The sequence below is a fragment of the Pleurodeles waltl genome, chromosome 1_2 (genome assembly GCF_031143425.1).
Source record: "Pleurodeles waltl isolate 20211129_DDA chromosome 1_2, aPleWal1.hap1.20221129, whole genome shotgun sequence".
Classification (NCBI taxonomy): Eukaryota; Metazoa; Chordata; class Amphibia; order Caudata; family Salamandridae; genus Pleurodeles; species Pleurodeles waltl.
Genome location: NC_090437.1, coordinates 511702375 through 511719167, shown reverse-complemented (window position 1 = coordinate 511719167; position 16793 = coordinate 511702375). Strand labels below are relative to the sequence as shown.

At 46.7% G+C, this 16793-nt stretch overlaps 1 protein-coding gene across 1 annotated transcript in view; it reads left to right on the top strand.

Moving 5' to 3' along the window:
- ZGRF1 (zinc finger GRF-type containing 1) overlaps nucleotides 1-16793 on the top strand; it is a 554924-nt gene that overhangs the window by 220926 nt on the left and 317205 nt on the right. The window contains exon 12 of the mRNA XM_069241594.1: nucleotides 9-147. Coding sequence (XP_069097695.1) covers nucleotides 9-147 — 139 coding nt within the window. The remainder of the gene's footprint in view (nucleotides 1-8; nucleotides 148-16793) is intronic.

The following is a 16793-nucleotide window of genomic DNA, read 5'->3' as shown; positions in this document are numbered from 1 at the left end:
TTTTACAGGACACGTGCACCTCGGAGCTGTCTTTCCCCAGTGAGACAACGGTGAAAAATTCCAGCCTTCCCAAAAGGCAAATCCTTATCCCGACTTCATTTCAGTCTCCTTCCCACTACAAGCAAGTCTTTGCTGCCGCGTTAACAGGTATTGCACTACGCCTACTAAATGTTTTTAAAAGTAGGGGCGAGGCGTTGGTGGACTCGTGTGTGGGGATATATAAGCCAGTTGGAGTGTAAGCTCTACCTTCAAGCGTGTCATTTCTCCTCAAAATGAATTAACTGTGATATTGTCAAACTGTGTATTTGGGGAAATGGTTGTATACAAAATTGGATTTGATTGCAAAATCCAAGTTTGCGGAATAATTGAATCTATGCGGGAAAAAAATGTACCTTCATCGCGTGTTACGACTTATTCATATTTAATGAATATTTTGTATTTCCAACATGGAATGTCTTGTTTATTAATCTATATTTTTCGTACCCACACAGGCCTACGGGTAGGGTGCACTGAACGCCTGCTCCTGAGCAGGGAAGCGAGCCAAATGCTTCAAATTGACACTTTCAGTAATGGACTTACTGAATTGTCAGAAATAAATAACATCTTATGACCATTCACGTCTATATGCTTTCCTGCATTTCATTAAATTTTTGCCTCGCTTCTTTACATAGTAACAGATCATAAACTGTCTTTCGAATTTCCGCCTCCCCCCCAAAGTACGTTTTCCCCTTCTCCTTTTGAGAGATACCTGCTGACATCCGCAGCTCCGTGACCTATTTCCAACAGTGAAGAGAGACTCACCTGGACTTTATTTCTCTGCGGTATACAGACAGACACGCACCCAGAACTATAGATACTGCGTTTGCTCTCCTCTTTCTGATGGATACGTCACCTTAAAAAAAATCCCCAAGTGCCAGACTGGATCCAGAAGAATTTAACAGCATTGCTTCTGTGCTTCGGTAGGTGGTGTCGTGCGGCTCCATGCTGATTTTTGTTCTGATTAGGAAGTGACTGGCAGAACTGAATAGAAGCGCCGCCCTGCATAGACGTCAGATCCTTTCTTTTTGTACCTTCATTCTTTTACCACTGTGCAAGGGCTACATACCCTTGTAAAACTACAGGGTTTGAGCCTTGTTGGGAGTGTTGTAAATCGATGTCTGTGACAGATACCCATGAGACCTGCCTCTAGTGTTTGGGTTCAATGCACAACTCTAAGTCCTGTAAGGAGGGTGCCTTTATGAACCCAAAGGCGACCAAGGAGTGTGAAGCCAAGCTGTACATCACCAAATTCCGGCTCCCGCTCAAAGTTTAGGATGCAGACCCATTCCCACTCCTAAAGATGTTCCTGCGACAGGTCAATGTTGCAGTCAAAGTCCAACTGAATCCACAAAAAGACCAAGTGGAAGTTGTCCCAGTCCTGGCACTTTCAAGACCTGAGAACGTCATGGTGCTCCATGGTTTAGCTCTCGTTCCCCAACTGAAGAGACGATACTGCAACTGATCCCTATGCACCCCAAGTTCTCGGTGCCTTGGCGGCATTGTAACCTGGGCCTTTTGAGAAGCCATGTTCTGAATTTTCGGCACCCATCTGTCTCTTTTTGGTACGTCTTTCGCCCCACAATACTTCAAAGGCCTGCATTTGGGTGTCCGCCAGCAGGTCCATGATCTGTGCCTCCAGAACCTGCCTCTCGTTCTGCTCTGACACTGAAGCAGACTTCCAGTCTGGCACTAGGATCCATGCCGCTCCCTCTGACATATACTCTGGCATCAGAGGACGACTCCATTTGTATAGTATTCTCTGACTGAACCAAATCCATCTCGGCCTTGACCAAGCTCATATCTCGATGCCATACGACACACCCATGTCCAGCCCATTTAGATTAAGGCAGAACAATTCTATTATCTTGGAGCCGCTACCCAGTGGTCCAACAACTTTTTGGTTCAGATTCTGAGCTTACCTACCTTTGGGTGTGAGAATAGTGATGAGTGTGGTATTTTGCCCAACATTACTAGGTTGAAAATTTATTTATGGACTTAAAAATGCCAGTGCTTTACCATTCTCCCTTCAATAAGACCAGTGACAGAACAAAATGGCTATTTTGGTGTAGTGATGACATAGATGGCAGCAGTTTTAAACGTGCAATTATCCACTATGGAGGTCAAAACCAATGCTTTATAAGTGGTTTTACAATATAGTCAAACTCCATCGGAGCATTTGTTTCCATTTAATGAGGCTCTGACTGACACTCTTGTGGGCCCGTGGTCTAAGCCCTGTTCCTGCCATCTGGTAACCAGGCAGGTTGCAAGATGCTTCAGGCCAGTGCCAGGTGATCCTGACTTTCTACGACAGTACCCCACTGATGGTTCAAGCTTCCATGGGTAGAGTGAACTCCCAACTCTTTGCCAACTACTTCCCCAGACAGAGGGTCGAAATGACTTGAAACCTTCAGGGAGCAGATGCTTTTTTCTGCCAGCTTTGCCCTTTGATCGGTCAATGCCAGTTTTTTGTCAGGGAGGTATACCAATGCTTTGTGGAACTTGGTTGGTGAGATCTTGCCAGCAATCTCTGAGGAATTTTGTTGCTCAAACCATCCAAGATGTTCAGGACGTTGCAAAGTATATTATGTGCTCTGAAATGGACACTCCTGACTGCTTGGGCTTCGGTAGCACGCTTGGTTGCTATTCATGTGCTTCTTCAGAGACTTGCAAACCTCTTTACTGCATATACCATTTGATGGGTCTCACTTGTTAAGCAAAAGTGGTTGATTCAGAATTGAGTTTCTTTAAGGAAACTGGCCATGGAGTGCTCCCTTTGAACCCCATGAGACAGTATTCTCATCAATTTAGTCCTTTTTGACGCTACTCCAGGGAATTGATTTACTACCCATGGCAAGGCCCCCACCTGCCCATCAACAGGCACCCAGTCGTTACGGAGACTAAGATAAAGCAGGCAGTGTCAGGCCATCAGGGACAGTGAACTCCCCAGTTCCCCACTGCTCTGGCATCCACCAACAAACCTCTTTAGTTTGCTCTCAGTGGCATATGACCATCCTGTGGGAGGCAGGATCAAAACATTTCTCCAGCAGGTCCTCCAGATTATCTAATTGGGCTATACACTGTCATTCCTTAATGGCCCACCACCCCTCCCTTCTACATTTGAACATCTTTCAGATGAGCATGTGTCCTTCCTTCTCCAAAAAGAGGTGGCTGTTCTGGACAAAGGAGCAATAGTGGGGGTCCCTTGCCCTGGAAATAGGGACTGGCTGTTACTCCCATTATTTCCTTTTGCTGCAGTTAAAGGTTATTTTTTTTGGCCCTATCAGTTTTTAGTGTTAACTGGACCAACCATCCCTGTTCAAATCATGCATTGTGATGAGGTTTGTGAAAGTTTTAATTTATTTTCTCTAAACCTCTCTGTGATGCCATAGTGGAATCTTCATTGGGTTGTCACTTTCCTCAGGTACAAGCCATTTGGACTTATGCACAGCTGCCTATTACTTCTTCTGACTTTGAGGACCATGTTTCTGGTCCCAGTGGCCTTGGCACGTCGCTTGAATGGAACGCAAAGCTCTCTCAGCTCATACTTCTTCTACCACCTTCTTTACTGACAAAGTGTTACTGGGGACCAGTGTGTTCTTCTTGCCTTAAGTAGGTATGGGTTTCCAAGATGGACAGTCCATCACTCTTCCAGTGTTCCTTGTACAGCCTCATCCCTGGAAGGAGCAGGAAAGAGTCCACTGGCTGGATCCTAAAAGAGCTTTGAATCTCTATATCGATTGCACCAAAGACGATCAAGGGGACACTTCGATTTCTGTGGACTAAAGAAGGACAAAGTAGTACAGAAATTGACTTTTTCAAGGCAGATAGTCCTCTTCATCAAGATCTGTTTTGTTCTCACTTCGCACAAGCAGCCTCCGTAGGGTTGTGGGCCTATTCCACTTGGGCCACGGCTGCTACCACTGCTATGTGGAGTGCCTGTACTTGACATTGTCAGGCTGCAACATGGGCGGCAGTTCACAAGTTCACGAAGCACTACTGCCTTGATAGCCAGATCTGATGGGGAAGGCATTTTGCTCTCTCGGTCCAGCAGGTCTTCGTGCTACCACCTACCGGCGCACTGGAGCAATGCTCTTAACTCTTCCAGATCCAGTCTACTGCCTAGGATTATTCTAAATGTGTGGAGTCGGCAGTTAGATAAAGTATCTTACCGAAAGTAATTTGTTTGTCTGAATGCTGAGCCACAACCAAAATGCATTCATGCCAAGTGGGTTTAATCAATGATTCCCTAATTAGTAAATAATCCTGCAAGGCCTACTTACAAATCGATTTCTTTATTTTTAGTCAATACATTCCAAATAAATCTCAAGATGACTGGATGGCCCTCTGACACCCCACAGACTCAAAGTACTCCTTTCTTTCCTTTTCTACATCTCTATGCACATTGTATGAGGGTTCAAGCAACTACTGACTCCATTTTATGTCTCCATTTTAGCCCCTGTGAATAGATATAAAACCATTGACGGTCCGGAACACAACTGACACAAGGTCCTTTCAATTTTACCAGTTTTCTCTGTTGGTTTTAAAAATCTGATAGGCATGACATGCTCTTTTCTGTGTTAATTGTCAATCCTCTCACATGCCACCCACCTGAGTTGTTCCTCTGGATTTGAACAACATCAAAGGCATGCAGTATCTATTCACGGTTCCCCCTGGCATGAGGAATCAATACACAGTTTTGCTTGTAATTTTCAGTTTACTTTATCAACTAGGTCCTTTTCCTAAGGTGATCCATCATTCAACTGGCCCGAAACACGTCGACTGCTCCATGCTGGGGGCCAAACACCACTTAACCAGCTATTGAGGCAGATATTAAATATATAACAAAATGTCTTGCCCCTGAGAATCTTTATGGTTTCCATCTCAGACCACTTTAAATGTGTTCAGGATCCAATGAACTTTTGAACGCAATGTAGTTCCTGTGCTAGAGCAAACTGTGAACCTGCAATTTTGAATGAAAAATAATTTTATTATAAATGTTGACACATTAAGAGATCCTTCCCTTTTTTCTCTTACACGAAGCATATAGCTTCATCACTGTTGATGAGCTTTCCTTGCACTTATTGATTTCCTTTACTGTTTACAACGTCTTATTATTGAATTGCACACTACATGCTGAATGTTATTCAATTGGCCTAAACTATGTTAATAAGAAACATATGAATTAGTATACAATCATTTTATTTTGAAAATACATCTGTGATTTAATCATGCATTTAATTAATATTTTGTAATGTATGCTATGGTAGTAACTTTTTTTTTGTTGCACTGTTGATTGTGGCCCAACTCCCACTGGCAGCACAAGCACCCTAACCCAGATTGAAAAACACATTTTAATCCAGTTCAAAACAGTTTATGGATGTATCCATTTTCTGTGCTACTTTAAATGATAATAGACTTTCCCAGCACCAAAGAATCATCTATTATATACTCAACCTACATGCAATAAGTACTTTTTAACTACCTAAAACCTTGACCAGGCCTTCTTGGGGCTTTGGTGTACCATGATAGTGTGTGTATTCATAATCTGTAAGATATATTGTCTGCACGATAGTCCTTGAGCCATTCATATTTTAATATTTGTATTCCTCCTCTACGTATGCTAGCATAAGTGTGAACTTCAGACTCCTTGATAAATAGATATTTTACGGTTTTCTTATTTGCTAATAACCTGGAAAAGTTGTAATTTGTTTTTGAAGTTTAATAATTTCGTTTTCACTGGTGCTGTTGTTAACATAGCAAATTCTACATATCATAGCTTTCTGAAGGAATTTTTTTTTGTTATTTTTTTTTTACAGATTTCTTTATTTTTGTCTTTTGTCAAAGGGAACTGGGTTTATGCAGGATGAGCTATCCTGCGAGGATGGCTGGGAGTGGAGCTGTTCCCTGCCCCATTTACACATCAAAGGACTTGCCATCAGCAGACAAAAAACGTGTGTTAGAAATGGGGTCTTTGGTTTGCAGTCAGGTTACCCCCTGTCCAAGCAAGGACACTCACTCTAGTCACACAATCCAAATGATCCTGTGCCCACCCTCTGGTAGGTTTGCACTGATCTGTCAGGCTTAACTTAGAAGGCAATATGTAAAATATTTGTGCAATAAATCATGCAATAACACAGTATAGCACCACAAAAAATACACCACACAGTGTTTAGAAAAATATAGACTATTTATCTGGATAAATGCAGGTCAAAACGACCAAGATTCAATAAGTACATGTTGAAATATCACTTCAGGGAATGATAAAAAGAGCCTCAATAAGTGTCTCTTGCAAGCACAAAGTACCTGGTTTGCGGTCAAAATCTCCGCAAGGGGCCGCAGAGGAGGAGATGCGTGGAAAACAGGGAGGTGTGCGTCGATTTCTCCGGCGTACACAGACAATGCGTTGATAAGTTTTCACGCAGGGAAGGCCTTGCGTCGATTTCCGGCGCAAAGACTTGGATCCTCTTCGGGTTGCGGTGTTTTCGGACGCTCCGGGGATGATGCCGAGAATTCCTGGGCGTGCAGGACGAAGTCACAGGAGCTGCATCAATCCGGTGGGCAATGCATGGAAATTTCTGTTGCACGGCAGGAGCTGAGTCGATTCTTCTCGCAGGAAGTTGGGCTACGTCGTTCAAGCTTGACTATGTGTCGATCCAGTGGGCCGTGCGTCAAAGTTCTGGTTGCAGCATTGGTGCTGCGTCGATCTCCTCTCGGGGAGCCGGGCTGCGTCGTTCCAGTTCGGCGTGTGGTGATTTTCTCACTGCGATGCAAGCTGTGCATCGTCTCTGGCAGGCTGTGCGTTGAATTTTCGCTGCACAAGGAGTTCTTTGCAGGTTGAAGTCTTTTTGATATTGAGACTTCAAGGAACAGGAGGAAAGCTCTATCCAAGCCATTGGTGAGCACTTCTCAGCAGAGCCAGCAGGCAGCAAGGCAGTAGGATAACAGCAGGGCAGCAGTCCTTTGCACAAAAGCAGTCAGGTGTGTCCTTTAGGCAGCCAGGCAGTTCCTCTTGGCAGGTTGCAGGTTCTGGTTCAGAGTTTCTTCACCAGTGGTATCTTTTCCAGAAGTGTCTGAGGTGGTAGGGTCAGAGGCCTTGTTTAAATACCCAAATGTGCCTTTGAAGTGGGGGAGACTTCAAAGAGTGGCTTAGAAGTCCACCAGATCCCCTTTCAGTTCCATCCTGTCTGCCAGGGTTTCAGTAGGGGGTTTGGTAGTCCATTGTGTGAGGGCAGGCCACTGTCCTTTGACATGCAAGTATCAGGCCCTCCACCCTCCCAGCCCAGGAAGACCCATTCAGTATGCAGATGTGAGTGAGCATCCTGTGTTTTGGGTTTTCGAAGTGAAATGCACAAGGGAGCTGTCATGTAACTTAGCCAGACGTGGATTGTAAGGCACAGAAGGATTTAAGTGCAGAGAAATGCTCACTTTCTAAAAGTAGCATTTCTAAAATAGTAATATTAAATCCAACTTCACCAGTCAGCAGGATTTTGTATTACCATTCTGGCCAAACTAAATATGTATGGCCTTGTTACTGCTTTCAGATCAGAATCTACCACTCAAACAGTATATGAGGGTAGCCCTAATGTTAGCCTATTAAAGGAGCAGGCCTCACGGCAGTGTAAGACTAATTCAGGATTTTTACACTACCAGGACATATAAACCACACAAATACATGTCCTGCCTTTTATCTACATAGCACCCTGCCCTATGGGTTACCTAGGGCCTACCTTATGGGTGACTTATATGTAGAAAAAGTGGAGTTTAAGGCTTGGCAAATACGTTTAAATGCCAAGTCGAAGTGGCAGTGAAACTGCACACACAGGCCTTGCAATGGCTGTCCTGAGGCATGGTTAACAGGCTACTTATGTGGGTGGCACAATCAGTGCTGCAAGCCACTTGTAGCATTTAATCTACAGGCCCTGGGCACATGTAGTGCACTTTACTGGGGTCTTACAAGTAGATTACCATGTTTTAAGGGAGAGAGAATATGCACTTTAGCACTGGTTAGCCGTGGTAAATTGCACAGAGTCCTAAAACCAGCAAAAACAGTGTCCAAAAAGTGGAGGGAGGCGGGCAAAAAGTTAGGGGTGACCACCCTAAGGCTGTCAGGTCTAACAAGGTGGCACTAGCCTTTTATCACCCCCAGACTTCTTGGAGCCTTGGAAGGGGAAGGGAAGAACTTCCCAGAACCCAATGTGGGGTAAGCCAGGTTCTCCCCCCCCCCTCTCCACCCCATCCCCTCTAAAAGTCTGGCACCGGGTGTAAATATTGGATCCTAAGAACAACTCTTCAGCACAATCCTGGATCTGAGAAAGACTTCAGGAGGACTGCCTGGACCCCAGAGGACTTCCCTGCTACTACCAGAGGGCTGTCCTGCTACTTGAAGGCCTGCCTTTTTGCCTGAAGGAGAACTGGGCAATCTCCTTTCAACCCAGGACCACCAGACGTAACTCCAAGGGCTCATTGGCTGGACTCATGTGTGAGCTAATGTGACATAAGCTCCCGGGGGGCTTTAACCCTGTACTTGATCTCTTTTGGAGTGAGCCCTACCCCCCACCTCCCCAAGTTGTACCCCCACCACCCCAGGTCCTGGACCCTATGTAGTGGTGTTGGTAGTACTCCTCTGAAAACCTGGAACCTAAAAGATTTTGCACCAAAAAGTGCCCTTAGAACCGACAAAAGACTAGGACCTATCTGTCAGCACACCCTCCCAAGGGCATTGATTATGGGCCTACATTCTTCTCCACAGCAACAAATCCTGTTTAGCGGGACCTCTCGGCGAAGTTATCCGGTCTTGTGGAGCTCTTGCCTGCTGCAGCCTGTAGCTTTGGGCCTCTGGAGATTTTCGACTTCCCAAAATGTGTCTAAGGGCCTGATTTAGAGTTTTCCAGAGGGGTTACTCCTTCACAAATGTGACAGATATCCCATCCACCATATTACAAGTACCATAAGCTGTAAAGGAATTGTAGTATGACGGACGGGATATCCGTCACATTTATGACGGAGTAACCCCCTCTGCCAAACTGTAAATCAGGCCCTAAGTCCGAAGGTAAAATTGTTCACAACAGCTTCGTCTAGCAGCTTCCCAACTAGGCCGTCTCCTCCTTCCCGGTCACTGCATGCCACCTTGCCCTGCTGAACTCTTACCTTCTCAGGAACTTTTTTTAAAACTTCTAAGTCCGAAGGTAGGCCGAGACCGGACCTGATCATCCTCATGTATCTGACCCATGCACAATCATTGGCGTGCCTAATTTTTTTTTTTAAATCGTATTAGCCAACCTAAAACAATTATTGCTCAGAATAGACAACTGACAGTGTTTGATACTGTTTCCGTCAGGCATGCGTAAATAGCGTGCAGGAAATTCACTCACACAGTAAGCATGCAGTATCACTGTTATTAACAATAGCAGAATGGGTCTTACCTCTACCTCCTCCCCCCGCCCCCATCCTCTCCTCTCCTCTCCCTCCCCTCATTTGTCATCCCCCCAGTCACCCCATATCTTGCCCAATTTTTTGGGGCATCCCCTACCTTGGTACACCATTCTTACTGCCCCTTGGCACCAGTCCAGGTCTGTCTTCAGCATCTCTAGTCAGGGAGGTGTCCCTATTCCCCAGGCATGCGCTATAATGGGCTTGACCACCACTGCCGCTGTGGCCAGCTATAGCCTTTGGTACCTCGGCCAGACCTCGTCTCCGGCTTTCTTTGAGAGGAACATTTTATGGTCCAACGGGACCTCCTGCTCGAGTACTATGGTCATGATCTCCAGGCCTCCCTCCCAGAAGTGTTGTATCTCGGGAAAGATCCATAATACATGAAAGAATTTTACCATTTGTCCACATTGCCTCAGACAAAGCGGAGAGTCCACTCCCGGGCCCATCTTATCCAGGAGTACCCTGAAGTAGTAGGTCCTATGCAGTATCCCCAATTGGTTCAATCTGAAACAAGCCCATATTGCCACCTCCTTATGGTTCTGTTTCCGCTCCATCCACTCATCGTCGTCTGATATTCCACCATCTCCCTCCCATGCCATGCATAGCGCGATCAAAGGATCAGGGAAATAATTAATCAATTTCTGATAAATCATGGCTATAGCCTATTACTCTGAAGGAGCTGAGAAGATGCAGTCCTTCAGTGGGGGGCGATTCTGGCAGCTGGTCACCGTCCATCGTATGACAGCCCAATGCATGTCTCAGCTGTTTATATCTATGGTGCTCAGTCTCCCCCATTTCGTACTCTTACCGGATTCATCCAATGTCAACAAAGCCTTCTCCCTCCAAATATCCCCCAGATGGTCAATACCCAGAATTGCCCATTTCTTAAATCCTCTCTGAGCTCCAACCTCACGCAGAAGATCACTACTCCATGGGGGGGTTCGGGCTGTCAGGATATTCCCCCAGCCCAAATAACGCAATGCCTCATTCCAGGCCCTATCTACAGTATTGGCGTGTATCGACAAGGCCCGCTCAATCTACCGTGTAAATAATGCGGACTCATAGCCTCAACCCCATCGCATCTCTATCTACTATCTATTAGAAACACCCTCTCTGACTAGAGGAGCTGAAGATAGACCTGGACTGGTGACTTCTGGTCTTCAAATGCCCAGTCATTGACAGTCACTAGTTGTGCCCGCCCAGTAGTACCAAAGAAGATCCGGAACAGCCAGGCCCCCCTCATACACTCCCACCTGTAGCTTTTGCAATGCTATGCAGGAACTACCTCCATCCCACAGTAACAGTCTCACTTCTGTTCAATAGTTTTGAACACCGCCAGTGGGACCCTCTAGGGAATGTTTTAAAGAACATATAACAGCTGCAGTAGCATCATCATTTTATAGAGGGCAGCCCCTCCCATTAATGATAGTGGAAGGGTCCTCCATTGTTCTACATTCCTGTGTAGTTTACTCAATTGCGGTAAAAGGTTCACCTGAATTAAGTGTTCGGGGGTCCCTGGTGACAGACACCCCCAGATACGTAAAACCATCTCTGGGCAATTGGCGCAGAGCAGTCCAGGGGTAGCACAGGCCCCCCCCCCTGAGGTGGATAGGCCAGGGATTTATCCCAGTTTGTTTGATATCCTGAATGCTCCTTAACAATTCAGAAAATCTGCATTAACCTGTCAATGTACCAATGCGAATTGGTGACATAGAGCAATATGTCATCAGCATATAGCGAAATACACTCTTCCCATACACCACTGGTTCTAGTGCCCCGTATCAAGGGGTCTTGGCGGACCCAGGTCATCAGAAGCTCGAAGGCTAGAGCAAATAGCATGGGGGAAACCGGGCACCCCTGCTGAGTGCCCCTAATCAGGGAGGAAGCTCTGGAAAGCGTAGCGTTGACCTGAGCCATCAGTTCCCCAGTAGAGAAGTCGAATCCAGCCACAAAACTGGACCAAACAAAAACCCCTTGAGAGAAGCAAAGATATAAGGGCACTCCACACTAACAAAGGCCATCATGGCATCAAAGGATAGAAGCGCAGCTTCTGCCTGGTCTGCTATATTCGTCACATGGAGAACCCCGTATAGATGACTCAAGTTAAGGCGCTTAATCTTAAGTGGCATGAAGCCAGCTTGGTCTGGGTGTATGATTTTAGTGATTACCATCCATAGCCTAGTCGCCAGGACCTTTGCAAATACTTTGATCTCCATATTTAGCAGAGAGATGGGCCTGTAGGAAGCACAATCCAATAGGGGGTTTACCTTTTATCGAAATTACCACTGTGGTCTCGGCCCTCTGGTCCGCCGGAAGTACCCCCTTCCTTCTGGCCTCCTGAAACATGGCCAACGTATATTTCACCATTTTGTCCATCATGCATTTAAAGAGCTCTGCTGGTAGACCGTTGAGTCCCGCTGTCTTGCTCGACTGGAGGTCTCACAGCATTAAAGCTACTTCTTCCTCAGTCAGTCCCCTCTTCCAGGGCTTCCCTGTCCTCGTCTTACAGCTGTGGCAGCTGGATATCTTTCAGGAGGTCTATGCAGCCTGCCTCAGTCTCCAGGGTTACAGAGGCACATATCCCCTCATAATTTTCTGCAAAAGCCTGTGCAATAGAGTCACTGGACACATGTGAAGGCCCGTCAGCGTCTATTATCTGCCTGACCCAGGACTGCTGCCGTTCCTGTCTATCAAGCCACACCAACAGTTTATTAGCTTTGTCCCCGACATCATATAGTTGCCATTAGGATGGTAGTGCATGAGCCCGGTCATGATGTTCCGCTAGCTCCCGCAGCTCCTGTCGCCTAAGATTCAGCTGATGCTGGAGGCTAACTCCCTCCAACTGACGTCGGGCCTCCGAGGCATCAATGTTCTGTTCAAGTGCTTCACATTGTAATTTGTGCTCCTTCTTTTTCCCCCCTATTAGGTCCTGTGCATGTCCCTGAATAATTGTCTTGAAGGGCTCCCACAAAGACGCAGGCTGAGTTCACTGATCCCATGTTTTCTTTAAAGTATTGTTCCACCCTCTATCTCAACTTATCCCTGAAAGTCCTCTCCTTCAGATGCCAGGGGTCTAGCCTGGCAGGCAATGAGTGTGTTTTGGGGGTGGCGGGCCAATAATGTCTCCCCCACTGGTGAGTGGGCTGAGATCCCTCAAGGGCGATAGGAGGCCCCTCCTAAAGTTCTCTAAGTGGATTCATAACGTGAGTAGGTAGTCCAAGCAGGAATAGCTGTCATGCGCTGCTGAGTAATAGGTGTATTGTCTCTCCCCAGGGTTATGTTCCTTCCACAAGTCTGCCCTGCATACCTAGTGCGTCCAGAAAGGCCTGCAGCAACTCAAATCACCTCCTAGTATGAGGAGCCAGGGTGGCATTTCCAACAATAGGGCTCCAACATCAGTGAGTATAGGTTCTAGCTTTGGTGGGACAAACACCAAACAAATAATGAGTGTGTGGCCCTCCCAAACTCATATTGCCATGTATCGGCCAAGGGAATCCCACCAGATTGAAATAAAAGTTACTGATTTTGGGATAAGGATACCTACTCCCCTTGAATCTATTGTGCAGCCCGCAAGCGATGTCAAAGAGTACCCAAATCTATCCATGGATTTTATATTGCTTCCCCTTCAGATGTGTCGCATGTAAAAGGATTAGGTCTGGGGCATGTCTATGCAGATATCACAAGACTATGGTACGCTTGATTCTGCTACCCAACCCGTTGGCATTCCATGTCAACACATTCAGGGATTGTACTTTCACTGCACCATACAACCGTGTACGTTCTTGTTGAAGGCCACATGCAAGTCTGGTGTCCCAGCCCTGCCTTTCCTGCCTGTGTAACCCGATCCATCGTACATACCAAATCAGCTGCACAATGTCTAAGCAATTATTAAAGAACATGATAAACAAACATAATAAAAGCAATTGTCCCCAGTTAATGAACTCCCCCCACCCTTCGACCCTGTAAAGCAGGCTTAAAGCAGGCTTAGAACTGCCCACCTCCCCATCCTGCGAAGTGCCTGCCGCCCATAGTAAAAGCTTAACTCTCATGGGTGGGCTAGCGCCACCTTGCCTGACTCCAGCGCAAATTAAAGAACACAATAGCTGTGAATCTCCAAGTTCTTTTTTGTTCCTTTTTGTCACACTCCTGGACTGAAGTTCTGTATCATGCATTGTCCCATTCCAACCCCCAAAATAGACTTGTCCCACCCTCTCATCACAGGTGACACCGATCCAAGGCTCCTCTTTTCTCTCAAGTCAGGCCCCCACATCACACTCCAGCACCTGCAGTTAATAAAGTGCATCTGCGCTCCAGCCCTGGAGATCACCAGGCTTTCCATAGAGCAGAGCCAGCAGTTTGTGATGGCGTTACTTGCTCTGCGTCCTGCCTAGGGTCATGACTGTTCTAATGTTTAACTTATTTTTCGCTCCCTCAATGCTCGCCTCTGTCGTCACGCTTGGTGCTGAGGCCCGAGGTGCGCTAACCATCCAGCTACTCCCATGCCTCCTCTGGTGTAGTTAAATGCCATGCTCTGCCCTCTGCCCTCGTAGGCACACCGGAAGGAGCATCATATACTTGAGTTTGTGATCACGCAGTACCTTTTTGTCTTCTTGAAAACTCTCATTGTTGCTGCACTTGGAGCGTAAAGTCTGAGTATAACCGTATTATGGTATTCTTGAACTGGCGGTCACTGTAAGATCTAGCCAATTGCGGGATCGCATCCCTGTCACAGAAGTTAAAGACCCTTGCAATTATTGTTCTGGGATGGGCCCCTGGTTGTGGCGGGGGACTGGCGCCCTAAGTGCCCTTTCTATTGTAAAAAAAAGTTAGATAGTCTTTTGGGATTAAGTATTTTGGTGATGAGGTCCTCTAGAAATAATTCAACACTCGGCCCCTCGGCTCCTTCCTGTACACCCACAACTCTAATATAGTTCTTCCTTGCTATCCCCTCCTGATCTTCGAGCTGGGCCATGATCCTATCATGTTCCTCAGTGAGGATCTGCACTTGACTCTCTAGTCTCTTGGAGGTGGACTGCAGATGAACCATGTCTGATTCAGCCGTTGTGACCTTTTCTGTGACTTTTTTAAGATCTGCACGAAGGAGTGTGACATTGACTGTCACAGCAACCTTTTTTTGTTTCCAGTGAGCTTTTGAGGTCTTGGATTGACATTATCGCCCCCAGTGATTGTTCCACTGAGGAATTCTGTTCCTCACTTGAGCCTCTCTCTGCATCTTCCCCCCACTGTGGTCTCCTTGGCCGGTCTCGGACAGCATATTTGTCCATGTTATTCACTTGTGGAGGCGGTAGTCCCATGTTTCTCACCATATTGAATGGGGCACCCTCAGACCGCTACAGCGGCACAAGACTGCCAACTCCACCTCTTTTGCACTCAACCCCCCCTTGCCTCTTGGCCCCCTGGTCGCCCCAGCAATTCTGCTCTGTCCGCGGCACAATCGCTGAGCCCCAACACATTTGCGGCTCCGAGGATGTCAATGGCCTCTTTCCCCACCCCCACCCACTTCTGTGTCCCCAGAGCTCCAATCCATATCCACCACTCTAAACAGCCACTTCAGGTCTTGTTCCAAATGTGCCACTGTAGCTATAGCATGCATCCGACTTCATGCTCCAGGGTCCCCATGTCCCCCAAATGGCTATAGCAATTATTGTGACTGGCAATTATCACTTCTTTGGCTTCGGGGAGACGGAGGATGAAAGGCGAGGAGCTAGCATAACAGACAGCGAGGGAGTAACACACAGGCCCCACTCACCGCAAAGAGCCTCCTCAGGAGAGCAGATGCCAAAGTATTCCCGGGGCCAAACTGCCTTTTCTCAGCATCATCTGTCTAGAGCCTGCAAGCATCTTCCCACTGTGACCATCTCAGGCCCACACGGATGACGCAAGCCCATCCTCTAGACCCGTGCCGCACCTCTTAGGACCGCAGTCGATCTCTTGCCGACGGGACCCTCTGCTGTCCAGCTGAGTTTTCACAACAGCCTCCAGCAGCAGGGGTCACCGTGTCTGCGCCCGCAGCCACACCGTGTCCTAGCCACAAACGTGAGGGATGGGAAGGGCCGTTGTGCCCCTCGTGGCCTTCACTTCGTCGGCGGTGCAGAACGTTTCTTTTTTTCCCAGGACCATCAAAGTCCCTTGGTCAGTACACTTTTCTCTCTGCAGTAGGCCGCTCCTCCATCGTCTGTCTCCGTTGGTGTTTCAGGGCAGCAGCAGTCTCTCCCCTCCGACTCCAGGCCTGGGCCTGCCCGAGCAGCTGCCTCCCGCGCGGCCGCACACGCTGCTTCCTGCAACTTCATGGGGTCTTGAGAGTTGATAACCACATCATTCAGACACGGGCCGCTCCTGCAGCTCAGGATCCGGTGGTCCAGGTAGCGCTCACAGATATATAGCCGGATGTGTGGGGGATTCAACTTAGCAGTTGCATGGCACTGTTGCTGCAATCTTGGTTGGTGCTTAGCCATGCCCCCCCACCCCTAATTTTTTACTTTGACCAGGTCTCGCGTGACCAAATACCCATGATTCACTCTTTGATCTTTTAGGTAGTATTTTACACTAAAGACTTTGAAAATGCATTACTACGGTTCTAATGATTGGATTTAATTCATTTTGATGTAATTGTATTAAATAAACTTTTATCTATTTTTCTAAAGTGGTTTGAGATTTTCCTTTTGTTGTGTTTTCACTTTATTATTGCTTGTATACTGCAAAAATACTTTACACAGTGCCTCAAAGTTAAGCCTGACTGGTTTTGTGCCAAGCTACCATAGAGTTAAGCACAGGTTAATTTAGTTACTTTTATGGTTTACCCTGACAAGGATTGTAGTTGTTGCTTGAGTAGGGTTTCCCATCATCCCCCCAACGAATAACCCAATTTCTTCTAGTGGACTAAGATGCAAATAAGCTTAGAAGATAAAATGTAGTAACAAACATTGAGCAATAGATATCCTTGGTGCTAGAAAATATTGTGGTGGCAGCTGTCTGATTCTCTCATTCAAACTAATATTTAGGAATGGTCTTTAAAGGAGCTCTGGATACCCAACTAGCCAGTGACATCTATGCTGTCTCATTGGCATGTTCTCTCCTAGCTGAATAAATGCCATTCTGTTGCATCACGACACATGGTACTAAGTACCTGATCAGGGCTGCAGGCAAGGCTATCCAGCAGACCAAAGAACAATAGTATCGCCACCAGTTCCTCTTTCCTAATTGATAAATGCATCATACTACTCCTCTAACTATTAAGAACACGTTGCCAGTTTTGCACTGTGGGGCATTTTGTTGAAAATGGATGTGTGTAAGGCTATCAG